At 52.9% G+C, this 16,202-nt stretch overlaps 7 protein-coding genes across 7 annotated transcripts; 4 read left to right on the top strand and 3 right to left on the bottom strand.

Annotated features, from left to right (window-relative positions):
- Positions 1 to 1,034: 1,034 nt before the first annotated feature.
- M409DRAFT_48938 (uncharacterized protein) lies at positions 1,035 to 5,685 on the top strand (the record flags this gene model as incomplete). The annotated part of the gene is made up of 6 exons (XM_033811086.1): positions 1,035 to 1,937; positions 2,001 to 4,566; positions 4,621 to 4,755; positions 4,811 to 4,918; positions 4,976 to 5,094; positions 5,164 to 5,685. 6 exons carry the CDS (start codon positions 1,035 to 1,037, stop codon positions 5,683 to 5,685), a joined length of 4,353 nt encoding a protein of 1,450 aa, XP_033674942.1.
- Positions 5,686 to 6,509: 824 nt separating this feature from the next.
- Positions 6,510 to 7,602, bottom strand: M409DRAFT_48937 (uncharacterized protein; the record flags this gene model as incomplete). Its single annotated transcript, XM_033811085.1, has 3 exons — positions 6,510 to 6,815; positions 6,957 to 7,004; positions 7,279 to 7,602. The coding sequence occupies 3 exons, from the start codon at positions 7,600 to 7,602 to the stop codon at positions 6,510 to 6,512; spliced, it is 678 nt and encodes a 225-aa protein (XP_033674941.1).
- A 109-nt stretch (positions 7,603 to 7,711) lies between these two features.
- M409DRAFT_16326 (uncharacterized protein) lies at positions 7,712 to 8,115 on the top strand (the record flags this gene model as incomplete). The annotated part of the gene is made up of 2 exons (XM_033803577.1): positions 7,712 to 7,861; positions 7,909 to 8,115. 2 exons carry the CDS (start codon positions 7,712 to 7,714, stop codon positions 8,113 to 8,115), a joined length of 357 nt encoding a protein of 118 aa, XP_033674940.1.
- A 331-nt stretch (positions 8,116 to 8,446) lies between these two features.
- Positions 8,447 to 9,985, bottom strand: M409DRAFT_62217 (uncharacterized protein; the record flags this gene model as incomplete). Its single annotated transcript, XM_033815073.1, has 6 exons — positions 8,447 to 8,516; positions 8,766 to 9,018; positions 9,076 to 9,275; positions 9,330 to 9,691; positions 9,754 to 9,890; positions 9,949 to 9,985. The coding sequence occupies 6 exons, from the start codon at positions 9,983 to 9,985 to the stop codon at positions 8,447 to 8,449; spliced, it is 1,059 nt and encodes a 352-aa protein (XP_033674939.1).
- Positions 9,986 to 10,371: 386 nt separating this feature from the next.
- Positions 10,372 to 11,541, bottom strand: M409DRAFT_62216 (uncharacterized protein; the record flags this gene model as incomplete). Its single annotated transcript, XM_033815072.1, has 4 exons — positions 10,372 to 10,553; positions 10,604 to 10,959; positions 11,044 to 11,144; positions 11,203 to 11,541. 4 exons carry the CDS (start codon positions 11,539 to 11,541, stop codon positions 10,372 to 10,374), a joined length of 978 nt encoding a protein of 325 aa, XP_033674938.1.
- Positions 11,542 to 11,782: 241 nt separating this feature from the next.
- Positions 11,783 to 13,789, top strand: M409DRAFT_16323 (uncharacterized protein; the record flags this gene model as incomplete). The annotated part of the gene is made up of 1 exon (XM_033803576.1): positions 11,783 to 13,789. The coding sequence occupies one exon, from the start codon at positions 11,783 to 11,785 to the stop codon at positions 13,787 to 13,789; it is 2,007 nt and encodes a 668-aa protein (XP_033674937.1).
- A 503-nt stretch (positions 13,790 to 14,292) lies between these two features.
- M409DRAFT_16322 (uncharacterized protein) lies at positions 14,293 to 16,092 on the top strand (the record flags this gene model as incomplete). Its single annotated transcript, XM_033803575.1, has 3 exons — positions 14,293 to 14,829; positions 14,894 to 15,163; positions 15,853 to 16,092. 3 exons carry the CDS (start codon positions 14,293 to 14,295, stop codon positions 16,090 to 16,092), a joined length of 1,047 nt encoding a protein of 348 aa, XP_033674936.1.
- Between the last annotated feature and the right edge of the window lie 110 nt (positions 16,093 to 16,202).

Genomic DNA, 16,202 nt, shown 5'->3' with positions numbered 1-16,202 from the left:
ACAACGCATCCATCGCTTTTGCTGAGAATTATGGCTCTTTCGATCTGGCGGTCTGACGTGGAGCAGGCTTCATGAAGCACAGCGTCGAAGACCGCGCAGCCTCGGCTGTCTGCACTTGCCTGCCTGACCAGGTATGGCAGACGAGATCTCACCCTCATATGTCTTAAAACATCGCAGCTCGTAATGGAAGTTCCAACGATCACGACTGCTTTTGCTCGACAGCTTTTGCTCAACATCTTCAAATGCAGCCCTTGACAATGCAGCTTGAAATTTTCCCGATAGGGGATTTGCTCGGTCTGCATTTGTGCATGCAGACCCTGAGTAGCCGATCTGGTTTATCCCTGGCGACGGAGGGACTCTTGCTCCCGACTTAGACCTCCAAGCACCAACAGTACTCCCTCTCTGTATTCACGACAAGTATGGACTCTACAATACTCCACTGCAAAGGTTTCAGTCCACATCGACTGCAATGAGCCCGTTGGGATGATTTGCGCGCGGAACATCAAAAGATCGCTTCGAACAGGCCTCTGCACGCTCAGGGTTGTGTCACATCCAGTTTCTTCAAGACAGCTGCATCGAAACTGTGCCTTGCAGTAGCTCCACCTTTCGAATCAGACAGGAGCTATTCCCTACCGCAAAAGGCTCATGAGTTGATTCCATGAAACGGGACGCCTTATTACTGTTATTCATTGCACGAATGAGGTGTTTTCTGGCAGATCCGACTGCAGGAGAGTCGTTGGAACGGAGACATGAATCTAGCCGTACGGAAGCCGGCTGAATGGCCTCCGCTGCGCTCACGCTCCTTCTCACAGCTTTAGGCTTACTCACAGGGGTCCGCATAGGTTACCTATACGGGTAAAGACAATGGCATCTGATATGTATTCACATTCATGAGAGTCGGTCACTCCTAGCAGAGTCGACCAATCCACCAGAGCCAGTCACAGCTAGCCGTTGTCCAGCCTTTCTGCGAACACCACTTGTACCGATCGAATTCCACTTGATGAGCACAGTCGACGGTTGGCCATTGTTTAAGCATGAGTCTGGCCATTGGAGAAGACACGAGCAATCAAGATGGAGCCTCCGAAACGAAGGACGAACCGCGGGACGTGGATGAACCATATCAAGAAGAGCACAGACATTCGGAAATCGCTGAGCTGGCAAAGAATTTGAGACGCACAACGACAAACTGGTCTCAAATTCCTGACACCCCATTCAACCCTTTACCAGACTCCACGCTCGACCCCCATTCCAGCAACTTCAGAAGCCGTGACTGGATCAAGTCGATCGTCAAGCTCACGGCGGCCGAAGACAGCTTGCCTCCACGTCGAGCTGGCATTGCATTCAAAGATCTCCACGTCTTTGGATACGGCACTGCGACCGACTATCAGAAGGATGTGGGCAATGTGTGGCTCGACGCATTTGGCCAGGTTCAACACACACTGGGCCTGGCAAGATCTCGGAAGATTGACATCCTCCATAACCTGGAAGGCTTGCTCGACAGTGGAGAGATGCTGGTCGTACTTGGCCCGCCAGGAGCGGGCTGCTCATCCTTCTTGAAGACAGTTACTGGGGAGACCAACGGCCTTCATATCGAGCAGAAGTCTTCGATCAATTACAAAGGCATCCCAGCTCGAGAAATGCACAGATATTTCAGGGGTGAAGCGATCTATACTGCAGAGAATGACGTTCACTTCCCCTTCTTGACCGTCGGCGATACGCTGTACTTTGCTGCTCGGGCAAGAGCTCCTCGCTCCCTTCCGGGCGATGCTAGTAAACAGCAATGGGCCACACACTTGAGGGATGTGATCATGGCCGCTTTCGGAATCTCGCACACAGGCCATACCCGTGTGGGCAATGACTTTGTGCGAGGCGTCTCCGGCGGCGAGAGGAAGCGGGTGTCGATTGCAGAGGCGATTCTTAGTGGAGCGCCGTTGCAGGTGAGTACCCTTGCCCCAGACATGAAAAGTCGTCGTGTCATTGACTCATCGTGTAATTGACAGGCGTGGGACAACTCAACGAGAGGGCTTGACAGCGCCAATGCTATCGAATTCTGCAAGACTGTAAGGCTAAGTACAGAGTTCACAGGCTGTGCAGCCGCCGTAGCTTTGTATCAGGCTCCTCAGGCGGCATTCGATACTTTCGACAAAGCACTGGTCCTGTATGAGGGACGGCAAATCTTCTACGGCAGCACGGGACATGCACGAGAATATTTCGAACGACTCGGATTTGTCTGCCCAGACCGTCAGACCACCGCCGATTTTCTCACGTCGATGACATCGTCCCAAGAGCGTGTCATCAGACAGGGCTTCGAAGGGACAGCTCCACGAACAGCAGACGACTTCGCAGCTGCTTGGCAAGCAAGTACCGAGCGGTTTCAGCTTCTGCAAGAGATTGACAAATTCAACGAGGAGAACGTGTATTACGGCGAAAACTATGACAACTTCGTCGCATCTCGTAAAGCTCAACAAGCACGGGGCCAACGGCTGAAATCTCCCTTCACGCTCAACTACGCGCAGCAAGTGCAGCTTTGCATCTGGAGAGCCTGGCGGCGCTTGATAGGAGACCCTTCTTACATCTTCACGCTGCTGTTTGGCAACTTCGTGCTCAGCCTCATCATCGGGTCCGTGTTCTACAACATGCAGCCCAGTACGGACTCCTTTTACTCTCGCGGTGCGGTGCTCTTCTTTGCCATCTTGCTAATTGCTTTTGGCTCGGCGCTGGAGATCCTCACGCTGTTCTCGCAGCGGCCCATCGTGGAGAAGCATACTCGATACGCCTTCTACCATCCTTCCGCCGAGGGTATGGCTTCGATGTTAGCCGATGTCCCCTACAAGACGCTCAACGCTATTGTGTCTAATCTTACCCTCTACTTCATGGTCAACTTGAGGCGGTCGCCCGGCTCATTCTTCTTCTTCTTGCTCATTGTGTTCTTTGTCAATCTCACGATGAGCATGTTATTTCGTTGCATGGCTTCCCTTTCGAGGATCCTACCCCAAGCTCTAGTACCAGCCGCAGTGGTTATGCTCATCACCGTAGCCTTTAGTGGCTTCGTGCTGCCAGTCGACTACATGCTTGGTTGGTGCCGGTGGCTGAACTGGCTGGATCCCGTGGCGTATGCCTTCGAATCACTGGTCATCAACGAATTTCACAACCGCAATTTCACCTGTTCGCAAGTCGTGCCACCTTATGGCTCGCTTTCGGAAAACACCCAAGTGTGCTCGGCGGTGGGATCTCAGCCAGGCTTGGATATTGTGGAAGGTGACGCTTTCATGAACTCCAGCTATCAGTACTATGCCTCCCACAAATGGCGGAATTTTGGCATCATGCTGGGCTTCATGGTGTTTTTCATGGTCGTCGGCCTTGCGGCTACTGAAGTCATCACGCAGAAGCCGAGCAGTGGCGAAGTGCTCGTGTTTCGTCGCGGTCATGGCTCTGCACGGAACGATTCAAGAAAAGACGAGGAGAGTGTGCAGATTGGATGCGGCGGCGCTCAAACTCAGCAGCAACCGGAGAAAGTCGACACTTCACACACGATTGAGAAACAGACCTCAGTCTTCAGCTGGAAGGATGTTTGTTACGACATCAAAGTTGCCGGCGGAAAGGAACGACGTATTCTGGACCAAGTCGATGGGTGGGTGAAACCAGGCGTTTTGACCGCTCTTATGGGCGTCTCAGGAGCGGGCAAAACAACTCTCCTTGACGCTCTGGCTTCCCGTACTACGATAGGTGTCGTGAGTGGCGACATGCTTGTCGATGGGAAGCCGCGGGATTCGTCTTTTCAAAGGAGAACGGGCTACGTACAGCAACAAGACCTGCACCTTCAAACCTCGACGGTTCGGGAGGCTCTCAGCTTTAGCGCTCTACTTCGACAACCTGACTATGTCTCTCGCAAGGACAAGCTCGATTATGTGGAGGAGGTCATTGACCTTCTAGGCATGAGAGAATATGCAGGGGCAGTCGTGGGAGTACCCGGGGAGGGTCTCAATGTCGAGCAGCGGAAACGCCTCACTATTGGCGTGGAGCTTGCAGCGAGACCTGGCCTTCTTATGTTCTTCGATGAACCAACTTCAGGTCTCGATTCGCAGACGTCGTGGTCGATCCTGGACTTCCTCGTCAAGTTGAAAGAATCCGGCCAAGCGATCCTGTGCACTATCCATCAACCATCGGCGATGCTATTTCAACGATTCGATCGTCTACTGTTCCTCGCCAAGGGCGGCAAGACAGTGTATTTCGGCGACATTGGCCAGAATTCGCGAGTACTCGTAGAGTACTTTGAACGTTATGGGGCTCCTCGCTGCGGTGACACTACGAATCCTGCAGAGTGGATGCTGCAAGTCATCGGTGCTGCTCCAGGCTCACATACGGAGCTCGACTGGGTTCAAACCTGGCGAGAGAGTCCAGAGTATGAACAGGTGCAGTTAGAGCTTCGCAGACTTGCAGAGCGACAAGCAGAAACCCGCATTGGGGATAAGCACGATGATGGAGAAGAACAACAGCAATACTGGGAGTTCGCAACGCCCCTGACCAAGCAGCTCTATGAAGTAACCATCCGGGTCTTTCTGCAGTGTAAGTCATTACTCAAGGATTCATGTGATGTGCGTTCGCTAATCCCGATCCCAGACTGGCGCACACCATCTTATGTTTACTCCAAGATCGCCCTCTGTCTATTCTCCACCCTTCTTATCGGGTTGATCTACCTCAACGCCCCAAACACCCACCAAGGGCTGACCAATCAATCATTTTCCGTCTTTCTCTGTGAGTTCCAGCCAAATCTACCATCTTGTACATATGATCTGACCTCGATGCATAGTGTTCACAATCCTCGGCCAGCTCGTCCAGCAGATGATGCCATTATTCGTAACACAAAGAGCTCTATACGAAGCCCGTGAACGCCCATCGAAGGTCTATACATGGAAGGGTGCGTATAACCATTAGCCGCTCAGCTATTACGATCCGCCATTGACTCCCCCCATAGCCTTCATCTTCTCCAACCTCGTCGTAGAGCTCGCCTGGAACGCCCTCATGGCCGTCATCATGTTCGTCTGCTTCTACTACCCCATCGGGCTCCAAAACAACGCCGTCCCAACGGACACCGTACACTCCCGCGGCATCCAGTTCTTCCTCTTCGTGCTGCAGTTCATGCGCTTCTCCTCCACCCTCTAGCACATGGTCATCGTCGGCGTCAGCGACGCGGAAACCGGAGGCAGCCTCGCGAACCTTCTCGTCATCCTCTCCCTGATTTTCTGCGGCGTCCTGGCACGCCCTTCCAGCCTACCTGGTTTCTGGATCTTCATGTACCGCGTCAGCCCATTCACCTACTTGATCGGAGGCATGCTAGGCACTGGCGTCGCGAACGCTGCCACACGGTGTGCAGATAACGAGCTGCTGCGATTCGACCCACCTGTCAATCAGACCTGCGGCGAGTACATGGCGCCCTATATCGTTGGTACGAACGACCAGGTGGGCGCGGGAGGTTATGTTATGGACCCTACCTCCAGGAGTGATTGTGCGTATTGCACGTATGGCGACACCAATGTCTTCCTGCAGAGCTTGAGTATCTCGTATGGAGACTCGTGGCGGGATTTTGGGATTGTGTGGGCTTATATTGTGTTCAATGCGGCGGCAGCGGTTTTTCTTTATTGGGCGGCAAGGGTGCCCAAGAAGCGGAAAGAGAAGATGCAGTAGGGGCGGCTAGGGAAGACGTTGAAAATGACCAAATCGGGACTCTAGGATGCTGGCGTCAACCAACCGGGTTGGAAGGGTTCCGTCTCGTCGGCGTTGATGACAGGCACAGAGGCTATGGCACAGGCGTCTGCTTTAACGCGGGCCTTCAATGAAATCATGAACACTTCTGACCGGAGACATGGCACACACACTCACGGAACAACTCCGATCCTTGAGGAAACACGCCTTCGGCAGACGCCCGACGGGCGACACGAGAACGAGAATCTAGCTTTCAAGACGACGACACAACGGATCTCATACTGCCCAAGCCCTATGAACTAAAGCTATTGACTCAGCACTCCGGCGCTCTTGGACTGAAGACCCAATGGGCATCTCCCGAATCCTTCATTTTCCGCGGATTTAGTCTTGCTGGGCCATAGGGCTGAGTGGTATTCGGTGCATTGCACGAGGGAGGATTGAACGAATGAAGTCAATGCCAGGATCACTTTTAAGAGACGCATTGCTGCCCCGGAGGCTGGCAGAATCGCAACGACCCTTATTGCGTTCGTTTGCTTGCCACATCTCGCGACAGACATGCGGTTCGACCAATTATTCCATCTGGTGGCTGCGGCGTGGGTTTGCCTGCTCATATGCTCGGTCCTGGCGAAGGAGAGAGATCACGTACGTTACAGTTTCCAGATGATGTGATAGAACTGTACGATTCTGATGGGCGTGCGACAGGATCGTGATCCGAGCGCTAGTCGGACTTACGAGTTTGGTCAGGCCCAAGAACAACTCGCTATGAACTCACCCCCTCATCAACCGGAAGAGGACGACGATTGCGTTTATGGGCGAGATGGGAAGATCCGATGCAGGGAGTTACGATGACTTCGAGGGTCCCGAGAGGCCGGATCGAAGGCACCCCTGGATCGAGCAGCTGCAAATAGATTGTGGTGGCCGCGAACGACAGGTCGTACCGCTAGGGACGACGTTCGAACAGCATGCACGGCAATCGGTTGAAGAATCGATGGCAAATGACACCTTGCTGCCTGGGGAATGTTGGCAACTGAGCCGGCGTTTGGACCTGGTTCATGCTGCACATCGCTTGAATCTGGAATCTGAATCAATCCCGTGTGCCTGGTTCGTTGGATCTGTGCAGGCCAAGTCTGCACTGCCTATCTAGTCGTATGTACAGCAGGGAGTCGACTCTGGAGTGAGCCCTTTGCGTGGCCTGTCATCTGTCATCTGTCAATGCGTGCAAGTGGATGTGTTCGGCCAACTCATTCACTTACACAGCTACAGCCGGCACTAGTGTCAGCCGACCCGTCATTCGCCCTGCTCTACAAGAAGTTGAGCTGTTGGACTTATCATTCTGATGAACAGGGGAATTTTAGGTGTTTGTGAGACGAATGAATGGCGTTGAGGTTGAGATAGTCGTGCTGGAATCGATGAGTTTTCTCTGCTCATCATCTCCAAAAGACCAGCTTGCCCGCGACGTACAGGCCGAAGGAAGGTATCTCCTTTGATTCCGTATCGATCACTACGCTAGACTATGCTTCCATGCCATGGACAGGTCGAATGTGCTCGAGAGAAAGGTTTCATTCATTCACTCACACGGGTGTAGCCGACACTAGTAAAAGCCAGGATGCTCTGGATCCTTGTACTTGTACATTTGCCGTTATAAGTCGTCATGAGAGAGCCGCAGTGCTTCTTACTCGCTCGGATCTTAGCGCTATTTTGAAAAGCCAATAGTTCTCCTTGCAAGCGTGCGCATCTGTGCATTTCGTGAGGCGAGTCGCGGCCAGCGGACGGACGAAAGTCGTGGTGCCGGATGGGAGTTCCTGGCCACCTGGTCCAACGGCGAACTTCACTAATGGTATCATACTCGGACAAGTTTGAGGTGGGACTGAGGCTCTGTGATCTGTGGCCGCTGGTCATGTTGGGCCCCCGAGCATTTGATCAAACTGCAAGACTCTAAAACTTGGACACGTTCGGAGTTGCTCTCTTATAAACTCACCCTTCGAAACATCCTACCAGTGTCGAAGATATGAACCATCAATCGTTTCCGAACCGTTCGCAAGAACAATTCAATCTCCCGGCAGAGAACTGCAACTTCGCATTCTTCGACGATTGGCAGAATGTCTATGATGAATGGCTGTATGAGCCACAGTCGACTCTAGCGAACGATGTTGAACACGTCAGAGACTCTGAGCCATTGCGTGTTGTCGTCACTAATCGAAGCAGTCGCTTTTCTTCGAACATGCACAATCCATGGCTTCACAGTTCGCTGGACCCGTTGCCAATGACCAAAACGGGTTCGCACAAAGCTCCGCCCGCATCGATCAGGATAAAGTCGAGCCTTCCACGTCGACCATGGACAGCTCATGGACCACCGAAAAGGAGCGCGATCCGATCGAAATTGTGAACGTCGTGTCGAAGCGGTTGTCGTAGGTCGTCTCCAATCCTCATCACAACGTCGCTAACCAAGGCAAAGCCGTAATAGCGGTCCATATCGTTGCGAAGTGAACGACTGCGATCGATCGTTTCGATTCCCCAAAGACCTCAGACGTCACCTCCTGACGCATACGAACGAAAGAAAACATAAGTGTCCAGAGCCGCAGTGCGAGTATGCCACCAAGGGCTTTTCCAGGAAAGACGCCTCAGGCAGACATATCAAGAGCGTCCATGGGGCTGAAATGGAGTCGGTTGCTGGGTAGTGAGTCGTTGGGGTTGTAGTCCTGATCAGAGTCGGGTTTAAGAGACGGCGGCCTTGATACAAAAATCAGATGGTCGATGATCGATGAGTAACGAAAACGACAGTACGGCGTTGGTTGGCTTCGACAAGGCGTGTGCTAAGGAGAAATCAGCAGTAATGAATTGAATCTTGTTTCGTCAATGATCTTTCAGTGCAGAATCAGTTCACTAACTCACATCACATCATCCTCAAACCACCAACCCCATGCGCAACGTTGAACTCCGACTGTCGTCGCAGACCAAGACCAGGCGACTCGGCGTGTTCTTTCTCTTCTGATGCTGCGCTGTCCTTTTCTTTCTGTCCTGCATTTGCTTGGATTATTACGTCCTCCAGTCTCGACTCAAACGCCTTCTCAGCGCCCAGCCTTTCCCTCCTCACTTTGAGATCGAAGACATCGAATCTTTGGTACCCGCCCACAACATCGTGGAACTGCTTTGGCTCAACGCATTGATTGAGATCCAGATCTGCGTATGCGATGCCTTCTTCGCCCTGAACCATGTCGCCGACTTGGGCGCCTGTGGGATCGAGGAACATTGATGCGCCTTGAGTAAGGCTTTGCAAAGTTGAGAGAGCGGATGGGTGGGTCTTGGTCAAGGCATCTTGAAAAAAGCGTCAGTACCGAAGCGTGGATATGTCTGGTAGAAGATGGAGGTCACCTTTCATGGCCTGATCCATGAAGCCCGAACACATGACACCGAAACACTTCGCTTCGAAGCAATGGGCTCCTGTTCTCGTTCGATTCGCCGCGATGTTGTCGTACTGTTTTCCACCATCTTCGGTCGCTTGCGGCCTTCTGGTGGGCCATACGGCTGGCCAGGTGGTGATGTGTAGCTGTTCACCTTGTGCCATCAGTGACCTAAAGGAACATCATCAGCACGAGTCGCATGTGACACATATAGCGCTCGCTCACCATCTCGCCAACGGGTTCGTGTTTTCTCCACAAATCAAACTTCCTACACGGCCACACCTGCCCGTTTCCACGACATCCAAACCATACCCGTCACCATTCGCCCAAGTCAGCTTCTCGTAGAACGTCGGCACAAGCTTTCTCGAATGGTTCACAATCTTGCCTTCGTCAGAGATCAGCACTGACGAGTTGTAGATGCATCCCAGACTGGCAGGGCTTCTTTCGTTGAATCCAACATGAGCGAAGACGCGAGATTGCGCACAGGTCTGCCGCAGGAGCGACAGTTCGGGACCGTTGATGAGGAGACTTTCGCGGGCAAGCCGGGTGAAGAAGGAGTGATTGTCAATCGGAGCGGCGATAGCGGCCTATGTTCAATGGTCTTGTAAGCGAACGAACGCCACAGCAGGGATGAAGGAGAAATTCATACCCACAGAGGATAAGCAGGTATATAGACTTCTGGAAACACAATCAGATCGGCTCGATTATTCGCCCCTTCTTGTATCAGCGAGACGGTCTTCTGCACCGTTTTGGCGGTATCCAGGAAGACAGGCGCAACGTTGCAAGCTGAATGGCAATGAGCGTTAGCAGTCCGCCTCCGCAGATGGGTCGTGTTTTTGCTTACCAGCCACTCGAACTTTCGGCAGCCACGCTGTAGCCATTGTGATGGCCAGAGTACACCTCCAGAGTCGATATGTTCAGTCAAGTTTCTGCCAGGCGCCAATGGAAATAGTCGAGGGGTACCGTACCTGAAAGCAGTGACAAGTAAGAGCACTTATCATTGCATAACATTGAACTCACCGCAAGAGGTGAGGTCAGATTGCTCAGTGCGGGGTAATCGCGCCCTTTGGAAGTCAGCTTGAAGACCAGTGTCATTACAAAGATCTAGCGATCTAGACAAGACACAGAGGAGGTGAAATCGCTGGGATTTGCTCAATCGGGAAGCTGTAGATTTTGTAGTATACAAACCCTAGACATACATAAGAACAGCCAGGTGTCTGGCTTATTCAGTGCTTTTGTGTGATCCAGCCATGCTTGATTCAATGCTTTAGAACGGTGGAAGCCAGAAGGGATAGCCGCCATTCTTCACCCGGAAGACACTGAGAAGGAAGGAGTAGGTGACAAGGAGCACACCACCCCAGACCAGAACAGCAACGGACTGGGATTTCGGATCTGCCATTCGTGGGACCTTGAGGGCGAGGCTTATGGTCGCAAATGCGAGCACGCCGTCTGGAAGGACAAGTTAGCGTTTTGTCGAAGATCAATTGAAAGAGACTTACACAGAGCAGCCACAATCTGCGTCTCCAGGCCAAATTGGTTCTGGAAACCACCTGCAAAGTAGCTCACGCCTCCCTTTCCATCCCCAGCAACATATGGAACCTTCCTAATGTGGTTGAACATGTGTCCGCTTGTGAAGAGGAGTACAGCGATCAAACTGATGGCTGCCCAGAGGTTGCGGTTCTGGATGATTGGAAGGATGTATGGTGCAGCAACAGTAAGGAAAGTGATTACGCCAAGCACGGCGGTGGTCGTCACTGCAATTTTGACGTATTGAATAGGTCGAACGATTGGGGGATGTGGTCGATCTGGCAGTTGGCGAGAGAGCCATTGGTGGACGGTGTCAGCCTTGTTGATGCTGTCGAGATTGTTAGCAATCCACACACGGAGCTCACTGTTGCCGCAGACAGCGGAGAGCATGTTCGATATTGTAGATTCTTACCCAGTGTTGAAGTCGAGCCTCTCCATTGGCTTGTCTGGCCTCGCGTGCGGACCTTGGGTTGGATGGAACAGGAGCATTACTGGCGCCGTTTGGAGTTGCATCTGAATGCTACTGTCAGAACAACGTTCAGATCACCAAATCGTTGGGATGTCGTCTCACCGATTGGAAGGTCGCCTTGCCATCCAAGAAGTCCAGTGTTCCAAATGCCAACCTTGACTCTGCCCCCTTATCGCCCTTGGTCCACGATCTTGCCAACAGCTCCCATTCTGGCTGAAACTCGTGACACAGCTGACATCCGAATCTTGCGTCCATTGCTGTCAGAAGCACAGCGACCGAGTAGTCTCGAGGAGCCTTGGTAAGAGCATCGTAGGATCGGTCGTCCAGCTTGACAGGCTGCGGCTTTGCGTGGGCTTCGCTGAATCGTTCCTCAGGCGACTTCTTGGCTGCAAGGGCAGTCAATGGCAGTAATACCGCTGCCGCGAGTTGTAGCACCCTCATTTTGTTGGTAATTGTTGTGCAATGGGTGAAGTTGGATGTCGGGTTGATGTGAGCTCCAGCAGCAACGCCAGCTTTCCTCTTGGCGCGCAGCGGCCCGCAGCTCGGAGACGCTAGAACGTATCTCCGTCTGTTTACCAACGACAACAAAGCAGCCACGCTTCTGACACAACAACCTCTCTTCAATGCAGTGTATCCAGCACATCACATCCTAATGCCGGCATCGCATCAAGCAGCAACAAATATGTTGCCCAATACCAAGCTACACGAGCAATCGCTGCAGAGCTCCGCGCTCGAGCTCAAATACGCCAATAGCTCACATCTAGTCGACATCATAGCCAAGGACGAAGACATCCGCCTCCTTCGCTTCGACATACATATCCTACAGGACGACAATGACGAGCTGAGAGACTTACTTGCGCAAGAGGAGGATCGGTCTGGGAAGTTTGAGAAACTCGTCAATGAGAATCTGGCGCGGGCAGAGGACGCAGAGGCGCGCCTGGCGGACATCGAGGTTGACTTGAGGGCGAGAGAGCAAGAGGTCGGCACATTGCAGGCTGAGGCGAAGGCATTGCAAACATCTGCTGCCGACTCCGAGGCTTTCTTGATCGAGAAGCTGGCGTTGACGCGCGAGCTGTCTGTTTTGCGACCCGAACTCGAACACATGAAAGCCCAAGCCGCATCCACGGAGGCACTCATGACTGAGAAGTTGGAGCTGCAGCGTCAGTTAAGCAACATTCAATGTGAGCTGGAGAACGCAAAACGTGACTGCAAGCGGGCGTTGGCCAAGCGACGAAATACTGGAGTCGAAATCGCACAGGAAGAGCAGGTAGAAGACTTGAAGCGACAACTGGCCAAAGAGAAGCGAGCTCGTCAACGTGCCGAGGAAGCCGCCGACACCACGCAAATGGACGTTAACATCGACGATGTGCGCAAGGAGTTGGCGCGTGAAAAGCGCGCAAGACAGAAGGCCGAAGAAGAGCTTGAGGCTGCTCAAGAGAACACGCAAGTGGAGGATGTCAGGAAAGATCTTCTTAAGGAGAAGAAGGCCAAAGGAAAGCTCGAGGAGGCTCTCGAGAATCTGAAGGAAGAATTGGAGAAAGAGAAGAAGGTAGCCGCACGAGCAGCTAAGCGTGCTGACGGGGTCGCTGGTGTGGATGATCAGCTCGAGGAGTTGAAGCAAGAGCTGGCGCAGGAGAAGAAGGAGCGACAAAAAGCAGAGAGGGCTGTGCAGAAGGCCGCAGACGAGTTCGAGGCTCAGAAGGCCACACTAGACGACAAGCTTCAGCAATTCCGAACGAAGCTCAGGTCGACCAAAGAGAAGTTGAAGGAGACTGAGACTGAGCTCGAGATGGCTCGTGAGGAGACAACGCAACAGAAGAAGAGCGCCAAAGCAGCACCCGCTGCAAAGAACGCGAAGAAGCGCAATGCTGCGTCGTTCGAAGCTGATGCAACGACTCTCGGCACGCCCGGAGATGGTCCAGCGGCCAAGCGTGGCCGGAAAGCTGCAGCTGGTATTGGCGACAAGTCTACCTTCTCGATGACGCCGTTCCTCAATAAGACGGCAAGCATTCTTCTGGACAGCCCCGAAGCAGGGGAGGAAGAAGCTGAGGTGGAAGAGAAAGTCGAGGAGGCAACTGCAGCATCCCCGAGTGTGGAGACAGCAGCTGCGAAGACGAAGAAGCAACCTCTTGCGGCGGTATCAGCGAGCGAGACCAACGTCCAAAAGAAGCCAGCGCCCCGACAGCGAAAGCAAAAGGTACCAGCGCCGGTTCTTGAGATGGTCACCGAGGAAGCCGAAGACGTGCATAGCCAAGGCCAAGAGAATGCAGCTGCCGCGAAACCAAAGGCCTCCAAAGTCAAGACAAAGACAACAGACGGGACTGACGAGAAGCCCGGCGCTGCGGAAAAGAAGAAGAAACGCAAGTCACTCGTTGATTTTGCATCATTCGATCCAGAGCCGGAGACGAAAAAGAAGGAGAAGAAGAGCCGCAAGTTGGGTGGTATGGGCAAGACGCTGTTCGGCGAGGAGGAGGAGAGTGCTGCGCCAACGAAGACTTTGCCTGGCAGGGCGCTACTTGGTGCCAGAGGCTTTGGAGCACTTGGTGCGGGAACGAAGAAAGCTGGCGGGTTCTTGGGCAAGAGTAAGATCGGGAGCTCGATGCTGATGACTGCTGGAGATGGCAGTGGATTTCAATTCTCGCCTTTGAAGAGGCAGAGAGGAAATCTGGATGATACACTGCGTGGGTAGCCACAGGTGTTTGGATTTTGGAGTTCGCATCATGGCTTTGGTATGGGAAACGGAATGAACGGGCAACAGGGCATGGCGTTTTGGATGGCAGGCAAGGGTTGGTGACCATCGATTTCGTATTGTAACCATGATGCATTTTCTCTCCCGATCCAATCTGTTCATCTATCCAGACCCACATCACATGCCACGACGGGAGGATGCCGAGGCGTGAACTCTAATCCAACTACGTCTTGAGCTATATTGCTGTGCCCCAGGCGCCAACATACATCGTTATCCAAGAAAGCCCAGAACAGAGCTTTTGATGGAAGAATGATGAGCAACTTACAATCAAGCCTACCAGAAACGACCATGGACGCCAGCTCCGAGGACCTCGAATAATATCTTTCGCTAGATCAAGCCCACGTTTGATATTGAGCAAAAGCGAGACCAACATTGAACGTATTGCTTGTTTAAAATCGAAAAGATCAATCCTGCGCACCGCAGCAAGAGACGAACCATCCAAAATGTCGATCAACGTCACCATAACCCTCCCTCTCCCAACCGCAACCGCAATCCAACAAGGCGACTTCGACAAAGCCTATCTCTCCCAACTCGTCCTCGACGCAGTAAAAGCCCTCCCCCTCCTCGGCGGTCCCTCATTCTCCCATCAAGACCCCTTTACCAGCAACGACGGAGCACTCACCCCACCCGCCCTCTCAACCTACGACCCGGAAGTCGTCACCGTCCGCGACGGCTACGCATCCCGAGCAACGAGTCCACCTGTTTATACGCCGAATCCGACCGAATACGAGTCGTCTTCTAGAACGGTAGTTCCGGATGTTCAGGCTGTGCGGTATCCCGATCGGGATTCTTTTAAGGTCGATAAATTCCCTGTTACGGTGATTCATGAGGGTAAGGGCGTTTGGCCGATTCATGTGAATAGTGCGATGACAGGGGCGGAGCTGGCTGTGTTGATTGAGGAGAAGAGTGGGGTGGAGGTGGGGAGGCAGAGGGTGAAATTTAATGAGAGTTTGTTGGAGATGGAGAAGACGCTTTATGCTGTGAGTGGATGACTCCAATTCCAGTCTTTCCACACCTGGCTAATCGTTGTTGATGATGGTGTAGTCCGGCATTCGTCGTCACCGGCAGTTACATCTCATCCAGCTCTCGGGTCTTGTCCTCTTGGATTCGGACGTGGACTTCTGGATTCATGTTAAGGGCTGCGTGAGCGAGAAGAAAATTCCTATTCATGCGAAGCTCTCAACAAGCACGACTGAGGTCGGCATGGCGTTGTTTGAGCACTTCGCACCACATACGCCTTTCGGTAGGCGACAAGTGAAGTTTAAGGGCCAGCCCGTGTATGGAGTCAACGAGGTCGTGAGGACGATGGAGCATGTGAGTCTCGAATGCCCGATCTGATAAGGCTGTGACGAATGCTCTAACCAAAGCGCAGCTTGGTGTGAAGGCCAGTTGTTTTGTGCAGCTCGAGATGGTCGTCTTTCCGTGATATGGGTCACTTGTTCTTGGTCGCCAGATGTAAATATCATGGTATGCCTTCTGCAAAGATAGCAGATCAAACCCTGTACGGATGATGTATCAGGAGTCGTCGCTGAGACGGATCGCTCAGCTGCCCGCCTCAAATGAGCGATCAATATAGCGATAACTTGGGGGAAAGCGTATTTGATTTTACTTTGACAGACCATCCAGTCAACGATGATAATAGAGCGAAGCATAGTGACTTGTGACTACCTCCTTGAATTGTTGATGATCGACTGAGTTCCGCTCCGGACCGTGACGCACGCTTCCTGCTTGCGTGTTCGAGGCGGGGACAAAGGGGTTTATCAAGGTTGTTACGTTGGAAGGCGGTCTGAGTTGATACACCCTCTTCTTTCCACTCACAAATCAGAGACACTGTACCAGAGTAACAACAGACCCTCAAAAGCACCAGCAAATCACAGCCTCAATCATGGCATCTTCCTCGGAGACCACCACAGTGGAGTCAAAGGTCCGCCAATTTCCCCACAGCCGAGACATCGCCGTCTCCACGATCGCATCTCAGATCACTGATAACCCTCCTCTTCTAGACCGCCGCCGACTACCTCCACGCCACCACCGAGCCGCAGCCAGCTGAAGAGACAGGCCTGGGAACGCACTTCACCAACACCTTCTCGAAGGAGCACAAGGAGACTGCTCCGAACCAGCCACCAGAGGTCAAGCTGAAGGATACGAATTCCGGCATGACGACGGCGCAGCTGCAGCAGGCTGCGTCGGACGCTCAACAGGCGGATCCGAATATCCTGAAGAAGATGAAGATTGTGAAGTAGGCGGGCTTGTGGATGCATTGGCGAGCGCGAGAAGGGATAGGACACACGAATGAACGCAGGGATACACGCATAGAATAGAGCATGCAATGGGCAATGCCGGCATCAGGCTC

This window comes from Zasmidium cellare, assembly GCF_010093935.1.
Source record: "Zasmidium cellare ATCC 36951 unplaced genomic scaffold M409scaffold_1, whole genome shotgun sequence".
NCBI lineage: Eukaryota > Fungi > Ascomycota > Dothideomycetes > Mycosphaerellales > Mycosphaerellaceae > Zasmidium > Zasmidium cellare.
This window is presented reverse-complemented; position numbering and strand designations above follow the sequence as displayed.